Below are 24,212 nucleotides of genomic sequence, written 5' to 3' on the forward strand. Positions count from 1 at the left end.
ACCTCATTATAGGCTGGCCTCTCGTCTAATTACCACATGTGTCAATTGAGCATTTTATTTTATTGTCTTCTTCATGTACTAGTTCAAGAGCCTGGACTCTCCCTCCAGCTATAATAAATCCTAAACTCCTCTCAGGCAGGCATGTGTTTTCAGTTTAACTCTTCAGGCCCACGAGAACACTACTCATGAGCATACAAACAAATACTTCCTGACTGTTTGAGGAACTTCTAGATGTCTATTCCGGGTGCAAGGCACGTGGTTGGAATCTGGGTCTCCATGCCTATCTCAACCCTCCATACCACCCTCCACCCACTGGCCTGCTCTGCTGTTGAGGGCTCCTGGGCTCCTTTGAGTTAAGCTTTACTCAGCCTGTATGTAACCTTTCCCTTATCTAAAAGGGCTACACAGAGGAATTTCCCATTAGCAACACGTTCTATGTTCCTCTAAAAAAAGATTCAAGGGATGGAAGTTTATGTTTGAACAGACTCCTTGCTTTTGGAATTAAAGCTAACTATAGTTTATAGGGCAGTTACCAAGTCCATTACAAACATAGGCCTTCTTCACCAAATACTCCCGTAATGAAATGGGGCCTGGGGGGAGACGGCACAAAGGGATGGCAGGTGTGCAAGTATGGGAGTCAGATTACCTGGTCTCAAATCCTGGCCGTGCCACTTACTACCTTGGTCAAGACAATTATCCTCTCTGCACCTCAGTTTCCCAATCTGTAAAACAGATAACAGTATCAGTCTCATAGAGCTATTGTGAGAACTGAATCAGGTAGTCTTCGTAAAGTGTCTTAGAACAGTGCTTGGCATATAACAAGCAGTGGGTAAGCTGATGTTAAGTAGAATTAATAGAGCACAGAGATTTAGAATAGACAGACCTACAAAACAGTATGCTCCCCAAAGAACCTGACAGCGATGAAAAAATTAGCTGGTTTAATAGAATATTGTGCCATCCCTGGCTTCTTGATTTTCTGGCTAAAATACATTCTTTAAATTGCTTCAATAAACCAAAAAAGAACTCCGAACTTAGAGGTTTTAAAAATGTCGAATGCATTATCACAACAAATGGGGTGAAAATGTCCTGGCTGCACTGACGTAGAACAACTAGTGAAGGAGCCACTGTAGTAGAGAATTTTAAATGAACATCCTACTGTTTCCGCCTCTCACACCTACTTAGCTAACATGTCAGACATCCTTCATAATATTATTTAGCAAATACTGCCAACCCTTCTCCATCAAGGACCCTTTAGTCAGTTGTCAGGGAAACAGTTCAAAGATATGTTCCATATTTTTAAAGATATACTGAAAGATTTTTATGTAGAAATGATTCCGTGGTATCCAAACTCGGCCTTTTCTTTCTGTGCCTTTTCTGATCTGTCCATTTTGCTTCCACTTTTAAAATCGTCAATCTTTAGATATCCCTAGCTATTAAAATTCCACGCCCAGGGTCGCTCCTTCTTGAGCCATCTCTAGCACAAAATACCATTTTAAACATCATCGGTCCCTTGTTATCTCATCACAGAGATCCTCACATGGAATCCAGGCGTCTAACTAAACACAAAGGCATCTATGTGCCACAACAGGTGGGGTACTTCTGCTTTCATTAGGAAGGAAACCCTTCCAGCTTCACCTTTTTCAATTTCCCTAGAGGGCAAAGTCCAACCCTGCAATCCTGTCCTCCCTGTAAGGAACAATGTAGAGACCTAAGAAACAAATGATGTCTAGTGTACTAAGAAGTGACCATCTATTTGGGGGACTCAGCCGTTTAGTCCTTAAGAATGTGGGAGGGTATTTCCTTTCCCTACCGTCCTCCGACCCACCTCCCTATTCCACTGTGCTCACGAGTGCCACCATCCTAGCGCTTAGCAGCGGTGCTCTGCTGTGACGTTGGCCCTGGGGCCTTCCCTTCTGCCTGGGGAGCTTCTCTGGGCAGACGTTGTGTTTTCCTTGTCTTAGTTTTCCAAAGCTAGCCCAAAGCCCACCCGTAGTAAGCTCCATAGTTATCTGTGAAACTGTAATGAAGATGCTATCTGCGAAACACCAAACATTCTTTGCATGATGGAGCCATCTTGTTTTGAGAACAAGCAGGTTCTTCAAAAATAGGGCATTTGGGCCCAGCAGGAGTGGCCCACTGGCTGGGTGTCCTCCCGTGCACCAGCATCGATTACCCTGGGTTGTGGGTTCGATCCCTGCTCAGGAGCATGTGGAGGGTTACCGATGGATGCTTCCCTCTCACATCGATGTTTCTCTCTCCCCCTTCCTCTCTCTAGGCATGTCCTCTGGTGGGAATTAAAAAAAAAAAAAAAAATTAAAAACGGGGCATTTGGAAAAGTCACCAGATCCCTTCTTTGCTACTTTTGCTTAACTTTCCTGCCTTTACCCACATGGCTCCTTTAAAATCTGCCCCGCCTCAATGCGCTCCTTCAGTAACCCCATATTCACCTTGCAGGTATCCTTTCTTGGCTATCCAAGGCCCACAGTCCTATCCCGCCACCGCCTGGCCCGTGCCCCCCCCCCCAGCAGCTGTCCACCGCTCCCAGAAATCACCCCAGCAGCTGTCCACCGCTCCCAGAAATCACCCCATCAGGCCAGGGCTTCCAGCCGCCGCTGGGAAGCGCGGGGGACGCCCGGGCGCTGCGCCGGGCTCCAAAGACTCTCCCCGCTACTCTTCTTGGGATAACGCTCCGGGCGACCAGCCGGGGCGCGGGGGTCCTGCGAGGTCCCGGGTCAGCGCTAGGCAAGCCCCGGGGGAGGAGAGCGGGGCTGCGGAGGGAGAACCCCGGGGGTGGAGCGAGGACGCCGCGGGACTCAGCCCTGGCCCGGACCCTTCCCGCCGAGAACGGCCCAAACGGGCTCCATCGCCTCCTCGTTAGCCCGTCCCGGGGGCCAGGGAAACGCAGGGCCGGGGTCTCTCCCTCTCCCACGCACACGACCTGCTGCTTCAACCCCAGCTCGGCGCCGCCCGCGCCGCGCCTCCCACCGCGCGCCCCCGGCCCGCGCCGCCCGCCGCCCGCCTCACCCCAGCCTTTCCACCCAACCCCAGTTCCGCCTCCCAACTGACCGTGAAGTCGGACGCAGTTCCCCAGTCCCAGGCCCCTCGTGAGGCTCCCGCCGCAGCCGCCGTCGCCTCCCCCTGCCGCCCCCGACCTGGGACCCCGCCTCGGGCCGCAGCGATGGCTCCCGGGCACGAGGCGCCGCGGCTCCCCGGACTCGGCCACACACCCGGCGGCGCACAGGAGAAGCCCATGGAGCTCCCGGCACTGGCGGTGGCGCCTGCAGGGGCGGCCGCCGCGCGGGCTGATGACGCAGAGCGCGGGGGGGCGCGGCCGGCGCGGCGCGGGGCGGGGCGGGCGCGGGCTGATGACGCGAGGGGCGGCCGGGCAGCATGGCGTCCGTGTCGCTGAGCGAGGCGGAGAAGGTGTACATCGTGCACGGCGTCCAGGTAGCTCTAGCGGCGGCGCGGGCGGCGGCCGCCGGGTGGCCCTGGCGCCCCTGGCCCCGCGGGGAGGGTCGGTTCGGGCCGGGCCGGCCCTCGGCTCCCCGGGCGGAGCGCGGGCCTGGGCTTCCCGGCGGGTTCAACCGATCCGCCGCCAGCGTTTGCAGCCTCCGCCCGCCACGCGGGCGTGCTGAGAACCGGCGGCGGGCGTCCTATTGGGGTGGAAGCGCACGTGCCGCCTTCGGGTCTGCCAGGTGCCGAGCCCGGGGAGGAAGCTGGAGGCCCGGGCCCCAGGCCGCCCGCTGTGCCCGCGCCCCGCGCTCCCCCGCCGCCGGGGCCTCCTGCCCGCTTCCGCCCCTGCGGCTGCGAGGCGCCGGGGAGAGAGGGCGCCCGAGGGGAACGCGCTGTGAAAATACAAATCGCCTTTCGAGCAAAGGGGGAAGGTGTTTGAAAAGCGGCCCCACCACCCGCGGCACGGCGTTTGCAGTTTCCCGTTGGTGGGAGGCGTCGGAGCCCCAGAGGCGGCTGTGGCTGCACTGGCTCCGCACCTTTCGCGCCCGCTCTGCGGTGGGACCGCGCCGGAGCCCGCGGCGGGGAAGCTGGGCCTGGCGGCGAGCGGCCGAGGGCGGCTTCTTGCCTGCGCCCTCTGCACGTTAGCGACGTCTGCTCAGAGCCTCGCCGGGTCCCGGGAAGGGCACCATTTTGTTTCACTTTCCACCTTGTGTCCTGTTGGGTCAGTTTCAGCTCCCGGCCTCCCTCGCCCTCAGCCTTTCTTCGGTTCCTATTTCCCGCATGTTTCATCTTGGTTGGGTGGGAGTTGGAAGCCGTTGAAGGTAACCTCACTGTGTGTTGAGGACTCACTTGCTAGTTATGTTAACCAACCAACAGGCTCAAGCAAAAAAGTGTATATGCAAAGGCTGTGTAAGCGTCTCTCCAGGAATTCAAGGGCAGTGGGACCCTCATCTCCCTTGCTCGTCTCTGCTGATTTTTATGCATCTGCTGTATTCTCTTATCTCTTGGGGGGGGGGCGGGGGGAGAGCCCCAGAAATCTAAATTCGGGATCTATTCTGAAGAACTGACCTGAGGCCTTATTCAAACTCATAAGAGCTTTAATAGGAGAAACTTACATAGACGAGCAAAGCAGCTGCTCCCTGTGGCGGCGGCTGGGAAAAATCCACACCCCTCCCAGGGACAGGGTCTCTTTTTCATGGGGGGTTAATGGTAAACCCCTATGGTGGGCAGCACAGAAGAGGGAGAACAGGGCCTGAGCCTGGTCCTCAGCTGTGAGACTGAGCAGTCAGGACTCAACTGCTCCATCGACAGTGCAGGACACTTGATTTTGAGCCCTGTGCCATTTCCGTTTACCGACTGGTGGCACAGAAAGGCTGCACCCAGGCGCTTCTCAAGGTGAATGGAAACACATCCTGTCAAAGGAAGGAGGGGCTACTCAACAGGCATGGAAAGTGAAAAGAAGGTTGACATTTAGTTTTGCCCACTGTCTTGGGCCTGGGCCTGCAACGCTGGACCAGTCATGGCCCCTTTCCTAAGTGGTTTGTATTTCCTCCGGGGAGAAGGCATTCTAGTCTCAGTTCTCTAGTGAGCTCCAAGGTATTGGGCAGTCACAGCAAGGTCATGCGGGGTCACCATCGCCTCAGAGGACCTCTGCAGTCTGAAACCCTCCCAAGTGTGTTGGATCAGTAGAACTGACTTGTCAGCTTCTGTAAAGGAGAAACAGGACTGGGTGAACTGGGTCAAGCAGCTCTGGGCTGAGTCCCATGTCCTTCCCCTCGGTCACAAACAGGAAACTGTGGTACCTCAACATCTTCCTCTGTAACCTCTCTCCATGGTCGGCTTTGAGGATTTGGTGAGCTAATACCTGCCCCCAGAAGTAGGAGGAGGAAACTGCCAGTGGGGCCTCCCATGTGCTACACTGTGCTGAGGAGGTCCCTGTAAATGATTTGGAGTTTTCAGATTCTCCTATAACTGCAAGGTCAGGGTCCATTCCTGCTTTCTAGACGATGAGCCAGGCTCAGAGCTGTTGAGGAACTTGCTCAAGGTCGCAAAGCTGGTCTGTGGCAGCAGAAAATTAAATGTAAGTTGGAGGTGACTCCACCACACCACACCCTATAGGCAGAGTTGTGATCACAGAGATAACAACTTAAAATTCACCTGGAGCCATTCCAGCATCCTGAAGCCCTTTATCTGGAAAGGTGCTTTTGTCCCCCAGCTGAGAAGGACTGGGTGCCCCTCCAAGGTACTGCCCATCATTTGTTGACATCTCTGTTGGTTTTTAAATGAAGCCTTCACTTCAGGGCAGCCCCTGTTCTTATGTGTTTGCACATGGATGAGTTCCCTTGCTCCTGAGTGCTGCAGATGAATAAAAATTGGAGGCTTGTCAGGCAGGTTTAAGCGATTTCCTGTCATTTAGGAGGAAAACTGGATTTTTAAAAAAGTTGCCCTGGGTGCAGTGATCTGTGGACTAGTTTGTTTGGTGTTTTGGTTTATTTCTCTTCTATCCTTTCCATGCTTTTTTCTTTGAAAATAATTTATAGTTGATGTATTCTTTGAAAGGATAATTTGTAGCTCTTTGTTTACCTCTTGTCACTTGAGCCTTTTTCACTGAGCCTTCCCCTGGGGCAGAGACTGATTCAAAGGCTACAGAGGCAGGAGCTGGGGAGGCCCAGTCTTTTTATACTCTTCCCCTCCCCTACCCAGGAACAAGTATGTGGGTTGTTACTGCAAAGGTGTCACTAGATCTTTCCAGGGTGAGTGGTATTTTAAAGCAGTAGTTGGGAGCCCTGTCACCTTGTGGTCTCCTTGCTCTCAGAGCTGTTATCATCATCATTAAGACCAACTGGTACTGCCAGCCAGGCCATCCTCTGAGGGACAGTGAAGAGACCCTGTAGAATGCAGGTGGTCCCGGGGAATTGTGGGGAAGAGCTCTGGCTTGGAGTTCAAGTGCTGCTTACTGGCTGTGAGACCTGGGGCCAGCCACTTAGTATCTTTCAACCTTTTTTTCTGTTTGCATAATGGATTCAGCGTGTTAACTGTGTAGTGTTTCTAGGACATTATCGCATATATGGTAAATGCACATTAAATAGTAGTTACTATTTTTGCAAATAATGGTGGCTATCGATATATAGATCTGCAGAGTTAGAGAAGCACCTTTGAGGTCATTTAATTCAGTCTCCATCTTTTTACAAATGTGGGAATTAGTTTATAGGGGAAGGGACTTGTCCTAGGTTACCTAGGTCAAGCAGCTGGTTAATGGCAGGACCAGGCCTGGAACCCATGACTAGTGCTCCTAGCGATTGTTCACAGTTGTTCCATGCCTGCAGCCTGTGAAGGATTCCGCCAGGTTTTCACTTTCCTATCGGGGCACGCCTTGGGTGGATGGAGCAAACAAGGAGTCACAGATTGACTTAGAAAGCCTTCCTGTTCTGTGGATGGGCCCTGAAGTTTTGAGTTGTCTCATGAGACTCATTCTCCCAGGCTTGAAATTCTGTTGCTTTTCAAGTCCAAGTCTCCCCAGACTCAAGATAAGGATTCTCTTCAAGGAGGGAATGGGTCGGAGGTGCATGGATGAGCAAGGGGACTTCAACCGGACTTATGATGCTTTGGTTTGGTTTTGTTTTTTCCTTTAACAGGAGTTGAGAGAGTAGTAAAAGGGCTGAAACACACATGGCAGTAGTCAGTACTGTGTGGAGGGAGCACACAGCTTTTGCCTTTTTGTATTTTAATTTCTCAAAATAAAAAAAGTCACATGCAGTTAACCAGGTAGTTTAAAGATAAGTTTCTGACGGTTAACATTCTTCAGGACAGTGTTTTTTAATGTTTGGAGGAACATTAACCCCTTTGAGAGTCTGATAATCCTAATGATTCCTTTTCTGGAAAAAAAGAAAATGCTTTCCAAAAATGTTTATGAAGAGTGAGTAGGATCTCCGTGCTCAGATAGGGGGTGACTTCCTGTGTATGTAAAGTGTTAAAAAGAGGCAGAGTGTCACAGGGTATCTGTAGGAAGCCGCCCTTACAGAAGAAGGGGATATTTAAAATATTCAGATATCTGCTCATTTGTGCAAAGGAAATACAGAAAGAGACTGGTTTCCTGCCTGGAGCTAAAGAGACTGGTTTCCTGCCTGGTGTGGGTGGGAAAGGGGGGAAGGAATGAGGGGAGAGCGCCCTGTCTCTGGGCACACCCTTTCTGATAGCTTTGCTGATGGTGCACGTACCCAAAGAGTAAATAAGTAATTAAAAGTAACAGGGTGTGGGGGACCCAGACTGGAACACAGACTGCCAGGGATGAATAAGAGAGCTAAACAGGACTCGATACAAATAACTCGATACAAATACTGTGCTCTTAGTAAGTTTGTTTCTCACAGGGGTGTGGGTTAGCAATTCTGAAAGTGTATATATACTAAGGTTTAACAAATACCTGAGTACATGGTAGATGGTGAAAGCCAGGTTTCCCTGTCTGAGAGAGAAGATACACATAAGGCAAGGAAGAAGGTTAGACACAACTGTCAGTGTGAACACATGGCTTTTTAACAGATGTGTAGCTATACAGAAATAAACACTGGTGGCAGGGGGAGAGTGTACATGCATGTGCTTTCTAGCTTTGTCTGCTGAGAAGCTCTGGAAGAAATGACGCCCCAGCAGGAATGAACCTACCCAGTATCCAGATCCTGGTTTTTCTCCCCCCCAATAAAAGGAACCGGGGCTCTTTGGAGAAAGGGCTGATCCCAGGGTTGGGGCAGGGGAAATACAAGAGGCTGGGACGACTTGTGTTGTTGGAAAATAAAGAAGTGCTAGAAAAAGATTGGAGGCATGTTGAAAGAACTTAGGAACCCACCCAAAGGAGCTCCCTGTGGCCAATTCTGGAGCAACAAGATAATATTGGTAGTACTGGATTATAGCCACAGCATAAAACAGACACCTGTGAGTTACAGTGATATCAGTAAATAACTGAAGTAAAAAGACAAGGGGCAAGCACTGCCTAGACCACTCTGAAACCCATCTTCAGCATCAGGGGTGGCAAACTTGGATGATTCACTAAGAAAAAAAAGATATACTGCATATTTCTCTAGGGGAATGAAGAGGAGTGAATTGGCTTGGGAGTGTTGTTGGTTTGGGATCACAGCCTCAGGATTATGGTTGTTGCACTTAGGAAGACCTCCGCGTGGATGGCCGTGGATGTGAGGACTACCGATGTGTCGAAGTGGAAACCGACGTGGTGTCCAACACCAGTGGGTCTGCTAGGGTCAAGCTGGTGAGTGCTGTGGCCACAGTCCGTCCATGCCCAGGTGGAAGAATGAGGAGTTCCTAGGGAGCCAGCCACAGGCCCCTCCAGGCCCTTGTGGCACAGTTGTCCTGGGAAAATCCAAGACCCAAGCCAAACTCTGGGAGGGGGTCTGTCTAGATCTGAAGAACCTTTCATCTTCTCAAAGGGCCACTTTCCAAGTCCCAGCATTGCTCTTAAGAGAGTCCCCCAGGGGTGTACGTCTGGGAGAGGAGGGCAATGGTTGGGTACCTGGCTGCCTGCCCGGAGTGAGGACCCTTCTTGCATATGTCTGCAGGGTCACACGGACATCTTGGTGGGAGTGAAAGCAGAAATGGGGACGCCGAAGCTGGAGAAGCCAAATGAAGGTTACTTGGAGTTCTTTGTTGACTGGTTAGTACTATGCAGATGTTTTTAAAGAAAAACAGTGTAAAAGATGAAGGTTCAGAGGATGAACCTCTGGTTTCCTGTTGAGTCCACTTTTAGTTTGTACTGAATCGTCATTCATCCAGCCAGCAGGCATTTACCGAGTTTCTCCTGTGTGCCAGGCACTGGGATATGTGGAAGGAGGCGTTGGGTCAAGTTCTGCCCTTGTCCTAATCACCTGGCCCTCGCTAGGCCTCATTTTCCAGTCTGACAGGAGGGTGTCTGCCAGGCAGCCCAGCACATGGTGGTCATGAGAGTCAAGTGAGATGATGCTTTGAAAAATATCAAATGCAGATGATAAGGATCATTTGGTCTAAAATGCCCTTTCTGCACTAGCTTTCCAGAAAACTTCTCATGACTTGCTTGGCAGAGCAAAGACTAGGGCCCTCCAAGTGGCCTGACAGGCGAGGGAGTGGCAGTTTTGCAGGCAGCGTGGGTGCTGGGAAGAGCAGACTGCAGTCTCTGTGGCCAGCTGTGTGACCTCAGGCTAGTTACTCCGTCTCTCTTTGCCTAGTTTCTTTAAGCACTGGGAATAATGATACTGTTGTGATAAGGAAGTGGGGTCATGAAGATAGAGCGGCTAGGATGACTCCTGGCTCCCTGTGGGCTTTCAGTCAGTGTTATTTCTCTCCCTCTGGTTACCTCCCTCTAGGGGTTGGGGCTTTTTATTGGGTTGCTTGCCCAGTCTCATCTTCTGTCTATAGCTTCATTTCTAACGAGGTGGTGACAGTGGGCCTTCTTGAGGTGGGTAAGGCTCTCTATTGGCTCATGTTAGGTGCAGGTATATATCATTGATACTGTGTTGGGGGTCCCCAAGACCACCCCCACATTCGGAAATTTGCTGGAAAGACTCACAGGACTAGCGTATAATTGTACTCATGAGTAAGATTTATTACAGCAACAAAAATGCAGCAACATGATTCTGAAAGAAAACCCATTAGAGACTCAGCACCCAAGATATTTTTGGGTACTGGTCATGTAAGCACCCTCTGCTTAGCACATACCACAATTCCAGCCTCCTAAAAGGAAGGCAAGTGTCCAGCATAAATCATATTTTTGCAGCAGTAGTCTAGGCGCAGTGGACACAGTTTCCTGTTGACTCAGAAGTCAGAGCCAAGCTGTCATCCTTTTTCTGCACAGATGCTAGCCTGCATTAGTATAGTAAGTATAGTCTTCCAGTCTTCGCTTCCAAACAGAAGGTCACCTCTCCCAAACTGTTTATGAGAGACACGCGGCCAGAGAGGGTGAGTGACTTTCCGGGGGTCCCATAGCTAGGTCTGTCCGACTGTGAGTCTTTGCTCTTTGTACTTTATGCAGCCTATGGCGGCCAGCTTTGTAGAGCTATTGTGCTTAGAGGTCCCAGAGCATGTCTGCATTCACCTTTCTGGCCAGTTTTCCTTCTTGCCCGTTCCTGCCCCCTGCGCTGGCCCCGGAGCAGTTTCCTCCTGGTCCTCACCTGTGGGTTGTGCAGTGGAATCGGCCTGTTATTGTGCACGATGGTGGCCTTGCTCAGGCTTCCAGCTTACCGCTTCCTTTGCTTTTGGAGGAAGGAAACTGCCCCTCTCGGCCATGATCTGCCTAATTCAGGCCAGTAAACAGTCACAGAGGGGCAGACCCCGTGTGTGTGAGGAGCTAATCTGCTTTCCTTTCTTCCTCATTACCGTCCACCTGTTCGCGTTAGACCAAAGACAGTCACCAGGCACGCCAAAGGGAGGGTTTCACACTCAGGTGCTTGGCACAGCAGACACATCTCATGTGGCCCTGTGTCTGCGTGTGGCTTAAGGTTTGCCTGCCACTCGTGTCCCTTTCTTGTTCCAGCTCTAAAGGGAGGGTGACTCTAGGCTGAGAGGAGCCTGTGAGCTGCCTTTTCTAAGACCTGGCTTCTAGGTCTAAGCCTCTTTCCTGGCTGAGAATGGCTGCCTGCTGGTCTCTTTGCCCCTTTGTAAGTCTCAGGAGAACCCGCAAGCCTAGAAGTTCTAGTTCCCGGGGAGTTCTGAATCTCTTTCTCAAGGTTGATCATCTCCTATGACACACTGTAGCATCTTTAAGTGGCTCAGTTAGTGCCATCAGCCCAGCAGGTAGAATTACATGAGAGATTCATAAAACTCCATTTTCCTAGAGAAGGGAGAGATTACTAAGCACTGCCGGCTGCCCCTTTTCTCAGAACCTCATTTGAGTCTGCAAGGAGCTACTCTAAATTGTACAGACAAACCCCTTCATTCTGACCTAGTGAAGAGTGCCCAGCAGTGAGGGCCCCGGGGATGGGGCCTCTGCTGAAGAGCTCAGGCTGAAACAGAATTCTTACCCAGTGGGAGGAAAGTATTGGGGGGCGGGGGGGCTCCTGCCAATCTGAGCCCAGCTTGACTTAAGTACTTATCAGCTGCTTCCAGGTTCTAATTATTGAAATCCCCAGAGGTAGAGTGGTCTCAGAAAACGAATTGCTTTTCTGCTAACTCATCCTACTTCAATTTGTCCTCTTGGAATAACACACGGAGTCTGAGGTAGACACACACTGCCTCCCACCCCGCTGCGCTGATCCTGCCCCCTACCAGTAGAGGGGTAAAGGCCTGGGTTCCTGAGCTCCGCTCCAGAGAAGCTGGCAGCACTTTCACTAAACTGGGAGCCAGCTCGGACCGTCTCACTTCTGTCTCATGCCTTTGTTAGTTGTTTCCTAAAAATAGGCCATTTAAATAAAAACTCTGAAACTTCAGGAAAAGATGGTTTCCATCTACAGCGCAGGGAAAGGTCAGAATTGAATGAGCTGGTGTGTCACGCTGGGTTACCACTAGGTGGCGGTCATCAGGTCGTTTCTCAGCTGTCTGGCTTGAGCCTTTCAGAGGGGCTTGGATTTTTAATTGTTGAGGAGTGTACGTTTCATTCAGAGGCGGTTCAGTATGCCTGGTACTTGTCACTTCTCCCTGGGACTTCACTACTTTTCCATGCGATCGCTTGTGCTTTACGCTAATACTGAACCACAAGCTTTGAGCCCTGAATTGGTGGGTGGAGCCACTTGATCTGATCCTTACCTGCTTAGTGCTCCTTGAAGGGGGCACTGTTCTTGGCTGAAGGGCCAGGGGTGGGGGCCAAGCAGAGCAGAACCTGCAGAAGCCATTCGAGGTTAGCTGTACTTTGCAAGTCTCCAGAATTGATGCGATAATTCTCCCAGAAACTTCAAACAAGGGCTTAGGTGACAAGCTCTAAATGTGCTATATTCCCAACCCATTTATGAGGACACTTCGGTAGGCTCAGAAATGAGCACATGAGTCAGAGGCATCAGGACCTGCCTTGGGGCTGGGTGACTGAGGGAGGGAAGGGTCCTTAGTCAGCCTCGGCCCAGATACCCACCAAATCACTTCTGCATGGGCCTGGCCTGATCTGACTGTGAGACTCCAGGGTTTGCAGTCTCTGTTGATTGTAAGGGAAACAACAATGGGCCTAGTGTCTGAAGTCCCATTGCAAGTAGACGTGGCCTTGATCTCAGTCTACCCCAGTTGAACCAGGGAGAGAGGTGCCAAGCAGGAGGAGTGGAGTGGAGGCTGTGAGTCAGGAGGGGTGGAGAACTGGGAGGGACCGCATTCCCAGGATTTTATTAGTTTATCCAGCTCAATAAGCAATTTCCTAACAGCCCTGGAGGGAGTGGGTCTTTACAAAGGGTCTGAATTGGTTTGGGTAACTATAAAAAGGCATTTGGTTTTATGCTAAAAGACCTATATACTCTCTCCCACTGAAAGAATAGATTGTGATGTCTATGAGCAGGGGGGTTATCAGCCTGTTTCCTCTCTCTCTCTTTAAACCTTGTACCTAATAGAGAAGTCTTTTATTTAGGTCTCCCTTGGTCTCCACTCCTGGACTCCAACATTTGTGCTCTAGTAATAACTCCCAGGACCAGAGTGCCCCTTTATTACTTTGAGGCATAAGACAGGCCCAAGGAAAGCTAACCTGACTGATGTTAGGCTATGAGCCAGACGTGCTAGATTGCACACTCAGGGAGAGTCCAGCGAAGCTCCGCAGACAAGGGTCAGGTTGCCTGGGTCTAGAATCTTAGCTCCCAGTCACTATTTGTGTGACTTTGAGCAAGTTACACAACCTTTCTGCAACTCAGTTTCATTGTCTCTAAAATGGGGTCAATAACAGTGCTGATCTCTAAGGTTGTTGTGGGAATTGAGTTAATACATCTCAATGCTCAGAGTGGTGTCTAGCACGTGGTACACTTTCCAAAAAATTCGTTGCAGTCTCCTTCCTTGTAAAGTGAGAGAATCAGACCGTCTGAGGTCTCACAGTGTCCTCCTGAGGCCACAATTCATCTGCAAGATTTTTGTTTCACTAATGAAGGCTTTTATCAAAGATGAATTAAAATGCCTTCAGACAGGGCCTGAAAGTTTGCCAGTCTCCATCACTCCCTGTTAATTACATATGGCCCTTTGTTCAGATGCATGTAGTTACCTGGCTAGCCCTTGTAGGCATTTGATTTTGTAGTCCTCTGGAGACTCTAAGGCCCTCACCAGGTCTGAATTTCTGACCCACTCTGTCGGAAAGGGTCCTTGTGCTGTGAGCGCCCCTAGTGATAAGGCGATACCCTCACTTTTTCACTGCAGCCCTTCTCTTCATCCTTTGGCAGAATCCAGTCTCTGGCTTTTCTCACTGTACCCAAAGCACTGCACCCATCCCCACCTTGGACAGTGTCCTTTCCTGCCTCCTCCCCAGATTCACTCCATGACCAGGGCACTATCCAGATGGAGGAGCTTTCTGTGGTCTCGTCCGCCTCAAAACGGTCTTCTCTGCCTGTCTACCAGCTGTGCTGAAAGAAAGATATGTTTAAGGAAAGAAAATAAGACTTTTAAAATTGGGGAATTTTTCACTTTAAATTAGCCCAGTGTCAAAAAAACAATGGGGCGTGGTTTTGTAGGTCGATTAATTTAGCCAGTCGGGCCTGGGAAGTCTGTAAGCCACCCCTCAGGGCTGGCTGTGGGGGAGTTGCTGCTTCCTCTCCAGTCATCAGTCACACCCTGGAGGATGTGCCCCACTGTAATCAGGGGAAGGTAAACATTTGCAGCATTAGCATCTCGGACTGGATTCCTCTACACAGAGACCTATGTAGATGTGTTTTAAACACTTGAAAGATGGAGCTTTCATATTGATTGCTTAGTGTTTGAATTAGGAATAGGCTGTGTGTTGCTGGCTGTGCAAAATTAACTTGGTCCCTGGTGACTTGATTATTTTGCCATAAGTGAGCTTTTTTTCATGGCTCAGTGCCTGAGTCCAGCAGAGGCAGGGAGAGACCAGTGAGGTTGCTATGGCAGTAATGAAGTTTCTCTTGGGGATTTTTAATTGGGGTTTTGCTGACTCATAGTAGTCAGGGAGGACTGTATGATTAGAGAAGCAAAGTTATACAACAGGACGCTCTGGTTGTTTTAGGATTCACTTTTATACCTATATTAAAATGGACTAGACAAAAGGGATATTTCACTATATTAGGTGACATTTCTTAGCATTACACAAATAGGGTGGGCATGGCTTCCACACAGGTTTAGCTTTGCCTGGACGCCCCGCCCCCTTCCTGCCTGCCTGCGGCCTGACCAGCTTCTGCTCATCTTCAGGTTGGAGGTCTCCTATAACCCTCAACACTGCTGAGATCCTGATCCTGGGCTCCTGCTGTTTGCTCCCTCCCAGCCATGAAACCACCCCCTACTTCACTGGAATTCTGACTTAGGGTGGGCATCCTCTGTGCACAGGCTCTGGGTCTGCAGTGCCTGGCATTCGGCTGGGTACCTTCCGGATGGCGGAGCGGATGCACAGATGGGCTGGGGGTCAGAGCCTCACTGTGGGATTTGGCAGAGACCATACTGAAACAACTGGCTTCCTACCGCTCTGGGCCTTACTCATTATGTTAGGTGACTACTGGAATGTTGGCTTATCTCACAGAGGTATTAAGGGTTTGTTTTTGTTAAGCCAGAGCCCTCCACAGTTTCCTATTAAACACTTGAGTGATGCTTAGGGTGGCAAATGTGATGTGTCTTCCTTCTTTGTTGAGGTAATTAGGCATAAAATTCAAGAGGCCCAAATAGAAAAGGTGTTCTCTTTGAAAAATAGCAAATAAAGTAAAAGAGAGCACCTAATATTTAACCAGGCAGAAGCCTGTTTGTCTTATTTCTTTTTCCTGCTTTTCAGGGCAGTGACAATCTAGAGCTCATGACAAGGCTCTGGCGTACTCTCTTACGTAGCTCCTGAAGCATTCCAGCGCTGGCCAGTGCGGCTCTGTGGTTAGAGCGTCAGCCCATGAGCCGAGTGGTCTCGGGTTTGATTCCCAGCCAAGGGCACCTGCCTGGGCTGCAGGTTTGATCCCCAGCCCTGGTTGGGACACGTGTGGGAGGCAGCCAGTGGATATGTCTCTCTCACATCAATGTTTCTTTCCCTCTCTCTCCCCCCTTCCCTCCTTCCCTTCTACTCTCTAAAAAAATTTTTAAAAATCAATGGAAAAAATTGCCTCAGGTGAGGATTAACAACAAAACCACACAAACGTTCCAGGAAAGTTACTGTACTTACTCTGTGCTTTTGTTTGGAGAGCACACTGTGCATTCTTAGGCTGTGAAAACTAGGGATGGTGTATATAATGCAGCCCCTCCAAAGCCAGACTGTTTGATTCTCGGCTTTCCAGCTTCCTGGGCCAGCCAGAGAAGGTATTTTATTATAGTTTCAAGGTAGTTAACTATCACTGACCAGAGTTCACTTTACCATTGCTCTCTCGTTTCTCTTTGGATAAAGACAACTTCTGTTAGAAGTCAGGGATCTCCCATCACACACACTGACAAATCCAGGGCCCGGTGCTGGTCTGGCCCATTGTATGTGTCTGTCTGGAGGCTGGAAAAGTGGCAGATGCCGTCCTGTCCTCATTTCAGTGACTTCCCTTGTAGCACCGGCTCTTCCGTCATTCTACAGGCAACTGGAATAAAGCCTCCCTGCTTTGCTCTTTGCATTTGAGAAGACTCACCAGCTTTTCTGTTGCCCCTCTGTGCAGTTCAGCCAATGCTACCCCTGAATTTGAAGGTCGAGGAGGCGATGACCTTGGCACGGAGATTGCTAATACCCTCTACCGAATATTCAACAAGAGCAGCGTGGACCTGAAGTCCCTCTGCATTAGTCCTCGGGAGCACTGCTGGGTCCTCTATGTGGACGTGCTGGTAAGGATCACTGTGCTGTGCTGGCAGGAGACCCGCCGGCCTGCTTTCCTCCTGGTGCTTTTCCCTATTCAGGTGGAGACTTTCAACTTCCGGGGTGAGATTAGTTGGGAAAAGATTATTTCCTGTAATACATATATGTATTAAATTAAAGGTAGTGTATAGTAGCCTACATACAGCGCCATCCTACAATAAAGTTACAGCAGCATATCATGGTAGCACCTAAAGTTATCCACAGAGATTGTCAGGGAAGAAAAAGCAAGAGATGCTCTCTAGATGGTGCCGGAGTCGTTGGCAGAATCTAGACAAGTGGGCACGTTCTGCGTGGAGTGACAACGAGCCGTTTACATGCGTTTTCATTTATCCCGTACAAATGTTTGCGAGTGGGCGCAATTAGCTTCCCCAGGTATAAGTGAGGGAACCGAGACGCACAGAGGTAGAGTAACTCACCCAAGGGGTCTCAGCTCGAGAGTAGTGGTATTAGGCCTCAAAGCCAGGTAGTGGGCCCAGAAGTGCCAGTGTCTGCTCTTGACCTCACTAAGCCGTCTTCCCTGGGAAACACCCTGTAGCCCACCTACCCTGAGTCTCTCGTTTCCCAAGTGAGGCCCCTGAGGCCCTGCCTCCCCACTCCATAGTCTGCTCCTTCAGGAGTCTTTTTTGTTCCCACCCTCATTTCATTTCTGGTGTTTTCCCTTCCAAGTACTCCTCTGCCCGGTTTTTGGATCAGACAGTAACTCCTCTTAGAGCTGTAATTAATTTTGCCAGTTGCTTGTTCATGTAGAGGCTCTTGATTGGTCTCTTTTGTTCTTTCTAATTAAATTTTATGAACCTTGAGATCAGTGACTACCTCTTCCACTCAGCTCGAGGACACAAGGCTAAGCTATTGACCGAATAGATTCTTTAGTAACCCGAGGATAAAGCAGGTCTGTGGACCACTAGTGACCTGAGGAGGCACAGCCCAGCCGTCTCTAAATGCCAGTCCTGCAAGAAACAGGGAAGGGCTGTCTGGGTGCTTTTAAGTTCATTCGATAGTGGAGGGAACACAGCTAACAGACAGTGGATAGTGGTTGGTTGCCACTGCCCAGCAGGTGAGGGCTGTTCTGAATGCCGGTGCTAATGGGTGACACATAACATTGCAAGTCCGTTCGCTCTTTCTCGTCTCCAGTAAGCAGGACGCACCCTGCAGCGTGATCCCTACTGGAGGAAGAGTTAGCGCGCCTGCCAGACAAATGAGCTGCAGTCAAGGCCAGGTGGTCACGCGGGCCAGGGGATCATATTTTAATAAGCAGTAATTATACAAGCTGTAGGAAAGGCAGGGTCTGCACGCGACATTGGCTCGGAAAGCTTGAAGGTGGGAATTGGAGACTTGCACTGGGCATGAATGAAGTACTCGAAGGAGAGGGGCCAGGCGTCGCTGCCGACTGTTAGTTGAGTTTGGAAGGCCCTGGCTTAGGGCCCGCCTGTCTTCTATGAATAGTCTCCAGGCTCCTCCTTCACGGCAACCCTTCTGCTGGACTCTGAGGGTAAAGGAAAGAACACACCCGCAGGGTCCAGCCCTCAGGAGTTCACAGTGCACGCGAGGAGAGGACAGACTGTGCAGAAGCACGGACATACACAGCTTTTCTTTCTACGACGGGCTTCCTCTCCATTCTCCCTTGGTGTACACGCCCAGGCGGCTTTATGCCGTGAACTCGGGCCAAGGCCTCTCTCAAACGAGGACAGAAGGATGTGTCACCTTCCACTTAGTGTGCTCTGAGCTTCCCTGCGGAATGAGCTCGCATAAGTGCAGTCGGCACTTTTGCTCATGGGCGAAAATGGTATAAAAGACCTTCGCTTTTATTATACTAAATATAAAGCATGAAGGGAGGGTTGCCTGTTGGAGCATCAGGTGTATGTTGATAGGACATGCAGTGGGTAACGACACCAGTGACTGTGAGCCTGGTAGCAGCTGCAGCATCAGCAGCCATCATTCTCTACTTGTTTGGAAGCTGGGCAGATACTAGCAAGGATGAGAGTAATGCGTGCGGTACAGCTGGGAGCTCTTTGGAGCATCACTGGTCACCATGTCTTAGGAAACAGTATCCTTCATGGGGGTGATACTGAAGTAAGACATGAGCTTGCCTTTTCTTCCCTGCTCATCCCTGTCTCCCTAGCTGTTGGAATGTGGTGGAAATTTGTTCGATGCCATCTCCATCGCTGTCAAGGCCGCTCTCTTCAATACAAGGTGAGTCTTCCAGAAACAGCCCCGGGGCCCTTGGAGATCCCAGGCAGACACTGGTGATGGACCACCAAGGAAATTTCTACTGTAGCTCATAGGTGAAGATCACGAGGGGGTTTAGCATTGAAAATGGTGATATTGCATGTCAAGCTCCAGAAAACAGATTTCATCAATTAGAACTAAATCTATGCATCTATTTATGTATTTATTTTTTGTATTGCTATTTTCATAAGTAAACATGTACTATGTAGAAAAATACTAGAAAGCTACAGAGAGGCAAAAAGAGTAGAAACCAGCTACAGGTTAGCTGTCCAAACACTGTTGTTGGACAAAACTCCATGGGGCAGGGGATTGTCCGTTTGCTGTGCCATCCCCCAGCACCGTGAACAGTGCCTGACACACAGCGGGTGCTCACGGAACCCTTTACTGGATACGTGAATGTTCTATAAGGGCAGCAACCTGTGCTTCGAGTTCAGTGAAGAGCAGGTTCAGCTTCCCCGACAGGCTGCGGAGCCAGGGACAAGGCACTGAGCCTTTTTGGAGTTGACTTTTCCTCAGACTGTTTGATTATATAGCCTCTCCCCTGCTCTGTGCACCAAGTTTTTTGAGGAAAGTTTGCAGCATTTGAAAGTAAACGTGGGGTAGGTGTTCGTTCCACGAGAGAGCTTACATTACGGTAATGGGGGTCCTGGGGTATTGGGAAGTGAGGAGTGGGAGCTTCTAGGGAAATAGCCTAAGGAAGTGATTGGATAAGTGAGTGAAGATACTATCTGAGGAATGTTCGTGGCAGCTTTGTAGTGGTAAGAAATTGGAAACAACCCAGTGTCCCCACGTGGGGGACTAAAATCGACGCAGCAGCCTGTGTAGAGGTTTGTTAATATGAAGAACCAGCCGCTAGATACAGTCCTCTCATCCTGTTTTGTTGTTTTGTTGTATTTTACTTTTGCTAATTCTTATATTTAATATGTCTGTAAATATACATGTATGTCCCAGAATGGTTATGTGACAGTTTTCCAGTGCTCATATTATGAATGATTTAACATTGATCTGTATTTTAGAGTTTTTCTATGTTGAATTTAGACTACCTGCATAATTTTGAACAAAACAAAAAAAGTTAAATAAATTTGAGTCAGAAATTGTGGGATGGAGTGTTTGCTGAGAATGACAGCTGTAGAGTCCTCACCCAGAGCTGTGTGACTAGACTCTTGGCTGAGATAGTCGAGGGCCTGGCACTGGTGGTCACTGCGGGGCTTGAGTGCCAGCTGCCAGCAGCAGCTTGGGCTTGGCTCTGTTGGAGAAAGGAAGTTGCCATCTGTTGCACCTCAAGCCTCAGAAATTACTCCCCATCTGCCAGCTAGTTTCCATGGGCACCGTGGCAAAAAGACAGTAGGACCAGCTGAGGAGAGGCTGCTGGGCTCTGGGGGAGGTGTCAGGCAAACTGCAGCAGGGTGGTAAGACCCAGCTGCTCAGGTTGGAGAGGACACCTGGCGTGGGCATAGCCGCAGTCTCATCCTCAGAGCAAAAAGAGCGCTGCAGGCAGCAGGGAAGGGGGACCCTGCAAGGCACTGGGCCCCCCTGGCTTGTAGAGAGACCTTTTGTATAGTCAGAGCCATTCAGAAGGGTGCAGGTCAGTCCCTAGATTACCACTAATGCTGTTTCCGTTACACATGTTCCTTCCTGGCTCCTCCACCCTAGATTGGAATGAATTGACTATGGTTAAGGGTATTTTTCAGCACCCAGCTCCAGAAGCAGGACATTGCCTCCCTCCACAATCCCTCCTACCCAGTACCCCATGCAGTCACTGCACCACTGAGGATAACCACTGTCCGAAAACAATTGATTGGCTTTGTACTGATATAAACGGAATCACACAGTGTTTTCTCTTCGTGTCTGCCTCGCTCACTGAACATTAGGTCTTTTTTTTTTTAAAACCACAGAGCCAACTTTTTTTTTTTTAATATGTCTTTATTGATTTCAGAGAGAGGAAGGGAGAGGGAGAGAGATAGAAACATCAGTGATGTGAGAAAGTCATTGATCAGCTGCCTCCTGCACGCCCCCCACCGGGGATCAAGCCCGCAACCCCGGCATGTGCCCTGACCGGGAATCGAACCTCGATCTCCTGGACCCTAGGTCAACGCTCAACCGCTGAGCCACGCCCGGCCGGCTGAACATTAAGTCCTGAGACATCCGTATCGTATGTGTTGTCTGCTGTTCATTGTGTGACTGCCAGGCTATGTGTCCAGTCTGCTGTTGATGGGCGTCTGGGTAGTTTCCAGTCGGGGCTGCTGCAGATAGTGCTGCACATGAGCCTTTCTCACTGCTCTGCGGTGTCGCCGTGTGCTCTTGACAGGAACGGTAGGGCGCGCAGGCAAAGCGTGACTTGTGTGAGTCACAGGGATTCTAACTCCTGTTCTCAACCTCTAGAGAAAGTATCTTTCAGCCAGTGGGGATTTTAATTGTGCTTCTGCCCCCAGGGTACCAAAAGTTCGTGTGCGGCAGGATGAAGAGGGGTCGAAGGACATTGAGCTGTCCGATGACCCTTATGACTGCGTCCGGCTAAGTGTGGAGAATGTCCCCTGCATCGTCACCCTTTGCAAGGTGTGAGCTTGTCTGCTGCTTCTCCTCTTCCCTGTGGGTCTCCTTCCACCCTGGTTACTGAACAGATTGGAAAGTAGGTTTTACAAACTGTATAGAGGTGGCTTCAGCCGGAATCCAGTACTTGGCTGTATTGGAGACCCTTCCATGTGCAGCCCTTTCTCCTTAATCAGAAGAGGTGACAGATTCCCAGGAGCACACAAGTGGGTTCAGTTTGTTAGGCTCCTTCTCCATACCTGACACCCGAGGCATATTTCCTTTTGTTTTCTTAGCTCCTTGGGGTCTATGCTGGTCACATGGTAATAATGCCGTGGGAAGGCGATTACTGCCCCCTTTGTGAGCCCGCGTCCACATCTGTGAGACTAACGGCTTGTAGCAGCTCCCAGTGTCTAATGGGTCAAATGTGGTTTTCACACGAGCACAGGCCTGTGGAGCCAACATCTTGCTGATGCTGATATGTAACCAGCTGTGCCCAGGGCTCTGCCCAGGGCTGTATTGGCTGAGATTGTCGCTGCTTCCACGCAGGATTCATTGTTTAAAAATAAGACTGAACAGGCCGGGTTTAGTTCCACGAAAATCACTTCATAAACCTGGGCTGTGGTGAAGCGTTGGGACTGACACAAGCCACCTACACCTGACTCATTCTCAAGCGTGTCCCTCAGCATGTTCCCACTTGTTCTCATCTTTGTCATTAGGGAAACATCCATGTGGCCTCCCGTGTGAAATTCTCCCTGTGCCCACTGTCAGAAACCCTCGGTGGCCTCTGACTTGGATGGTCTCTGAATTATAGAGACCCCTACAACTCCCCCGCCCCCATTTCCATTCCATGCTTCATGGCTCACACCATGGCCAGCAACACATTGGTCGAACATTGTTCAAATATTTTCCATGTGAGCAGAATCTGCAGCGCTCAATCCTGCATGGGCAGGATCCCTTTGCTGGTGTGGATGTTCCCTCAAGGGGGCTGTCCTGGGGGTATCGGGGGGGGTCACCCACACATACGCCCTGTCGCCCGACTGCAGATTGGCTGTCGGCATGTGGTGGACGCTACCCTCCGGGAGGAGGCCTGCTCCTTGGCCAGCTTGCTGGTGTCCGTGACCAGCAAGGGAGTCGTGACATGTATGAGGAAGGTGGGGAAGGGCAGCCTGGACCCGGAGAGCATCTTCGAGATGATGGAGGTGAGGCTGGCTCCGGGCTGGCGGGAGTGCCTGCTGCCTCCTGCCGCCTCGGCCACACCATCAGAACCCTCCGGTTACACCCTTGACCCAGACCAGCGGCCTGCAGGGTGTCCGCTGACGTGGCCAGCAGTGGTGGGCAGTGGGGCTCTGGGCTTTCAGGAACCTGCCAGTGACAGTTGCTTATCTTCTCCCTGATCCCACGTTTCCAAATGCAAGTGTTGAGCTGATAATGTGAAGAGTCACTGGTGACTCTAAGGCCCCCAGCTTTGGTGATTCGATGAGGGAATTGAAGTCAGCAAAGGCGGGGCCAGGGGCTGGAGGATGGCCGTCTCCCCGTCCTTCACGGGCCTCGAGTGTCTCAGTGGGGATGAGTGGGAGTGGTGGGAAGTCCTCCCTCCAGCCCGCGGTGAGGGGGGATTGCTCCCTCGGGCCCCTGCACCCATCTGGCAGCACCGTTAGGGCTCTTTCCAGCTGCTCTGCACTCATTGCTCTGTCTGCCTCACTGGCCCAGAAGCCCCTCTGCCCCAGGGACTGGGTCCTGCCTACCTGTGTCTTCCTAGACCTTCTTTCCTCCATCCACTGCGACTTTGAGAAGTCTTTGAGGACCCCGACACTGACTGACTGACTGACTGACTGACCAACCTGCCAGGAACACAGCCAGAGCAGGTGTTGTTTGTTTAGGTAACTGCTGTGTCACATCACAACATGTGTCTATAGGTCATTGCCTCACAGCAGGCAAGGTCACCCTCTACTCTCTTCCTTCATTCCTGGAAACACTGGCTTTTCACAAAAGACTCTGAGCCCTTGGTGCCTGTTTTCTCTTTATCATTGTATTTGAAAGCAAAAATGGGTGGTGTGTATAGTGTCAAGGACACCAGAGACCCTGTCCAGGTACTGACTGGTCTCCTCTGCACGGTTCTGCTTAGAGACCTGCTGGCAGGTACATTAGAAACTGCTTGTCAGGACAAATCCTCAGCACTGTCTGTTCCTTCATCAGACAGAATGCACGTGCACGTTCTGTGGTCTCTCTGCCGCCTTTCTACAGTACTGTGGGACTTGGCGGTGACCAAGTCCAGGTTTGGTTGACAATTCTGCTGCTCTTGTAACAGCAGCAGGAATGCTCAGCGTGAGCTAACGGCTGAGGCAGCCTCTGCTGCTTGATGCCTGGGGGTTGGAGTCATCCCCCCCCCCCTTTTTTAGGATGGTTTTTTCAGATGGGAACTATTATGCTGTCAAGGTTTGGAGTTTGTTTTATATTGCTTTGTTTAATTAAATCAAGGCCTGGTAAGGCAGATGGCATGTGCATGGCCCTAGAAGGGCAGGCTGGCCGAGAGCAGAGCTGCTCCCAGTCAGAGCGTGTGCCTCACGTGTGTTCTCTCTCATCCCTCTGCCCCGCAGACCAGCAAGCGTGTGGGCAAGGTGCTGCACGCCTCGCTGCAGAGCATCCTACACAAGGAGGAAAGCCTGGGGCCCAAGAGACAGAAGGTTGGTTTCCTGGGGTGACTGGCACATCAACCCCCAACTACAGAGTGCTGGTTTTCACTTATGTTTAAGATGAAGTTTGTATATATTTTTCTTAACTATTATGAATTTAAAGCAACATTTGTATGTGTGAAATAAAGTCTATTTTCTGGTCTGGTTTGGTATGGCTAGGATTCTTTAGCTGTAAGCTGAGATGCCATTCGGTAAAATGCCTCTGGGAGTCTGGAAAGGGCTCTGGTCATGGGCTTCCCAAGGGGACTCATTTATCTCCTGCTGCAGGAGCTCAGAACCACAGTGAACACACTGGAATAAGGACCCGTGAGAAAAATGGCTTAGAGGAAATGCTTATGATATGTATTTTGTGAAAATTTCCTCCCCCTGGAGACCTTACAGTATAAGAATCACACACAAAGATTCATTTG

The 24,212-nt window shown here is 50.5% G+C and overlaps 2 protein-coding genes across 9 annotated transcripts in view; one reads left to right on the plus strand and one right to left on the minus strand.

Annotated features, from left to right (window-relative positions):
- The window catches only part of ZDHHC3 (zDHHC palmitoyltransferase 3), a 38,584-nt gene extending 35,280 nt beyond the window's left edge, over positions 1–3,304 (minus strand). For 3 of the 7 annotated variants that reach the window (XM_081160237.1, XM_081160232.1, XM_081160238.1), the window contains exon 1: positions 3,067–3,288. The gene's annotated coding sequence lies outside the window, so the exon portion shown is untranslated. Of the gene's footprint in view, positions 1–2,173; positions 2,285–3,066 lie in introns of all 7 variants that reach the window. The other 4 variants (XM_081160233.1, XM_081160236.1, XM_081160234.1 and 1 more) reach the window with 2 other exon arrangements.
- Positions 3,305–3,353: 49 nt separating this feature from the next.
- On the plus strand, positions 3,354–23,944 carry EXOSC7 (exosome component 7). 2 transcript variants are annotated; one of them, XR_014000424.1, is made up of 9 exons: positions 3,354–3,447; positions 8,606–8,707; positions 9,015–9,109; positions 16,158–16,320; positions 18,471–18,541; positions 21,010–21,133; positions 22,153–22,308; positions 22,820–22,989; positions 23,707–23,791. XR_014000424.1 is itself a non-coding variant. In XM_081160239.1 (8 exons), exons 1-8 carry the CDS (start codon positions 3,391–3,393, stop codon positions 23,809–23,811), a joined length of 873 nt encoding a protein of 290 aa, XP_081016365.1. In that variant the 5' UTR covers positions 3,354–3,390; the 3' UTR covers positions 23,812–23,944. The 2 variants fall into 2 exon arrangements, 1 of the variants encoding a protein (XP_081016365.1); XM_081160239.1 differs by lacking the exon at positions 22,820–22,989 and having other exon boundaries at positions 23,707–23,944.
- Positions 23,945–24,212: the final 268 nt, after the last annotated feature.

Source organism: Miniopterus schreibersii, assembly GCF_964146895.1.
Source record: "Miniopterus schreibersii genome assembly, chromosome: 15".
NCBI classification, from domain to species: Eukaryota; Metazoa; Chordata; class Mammalia; order Chiroptera; family Miniopteridae; genus Miniopterus; species Miniopterus schreibersii.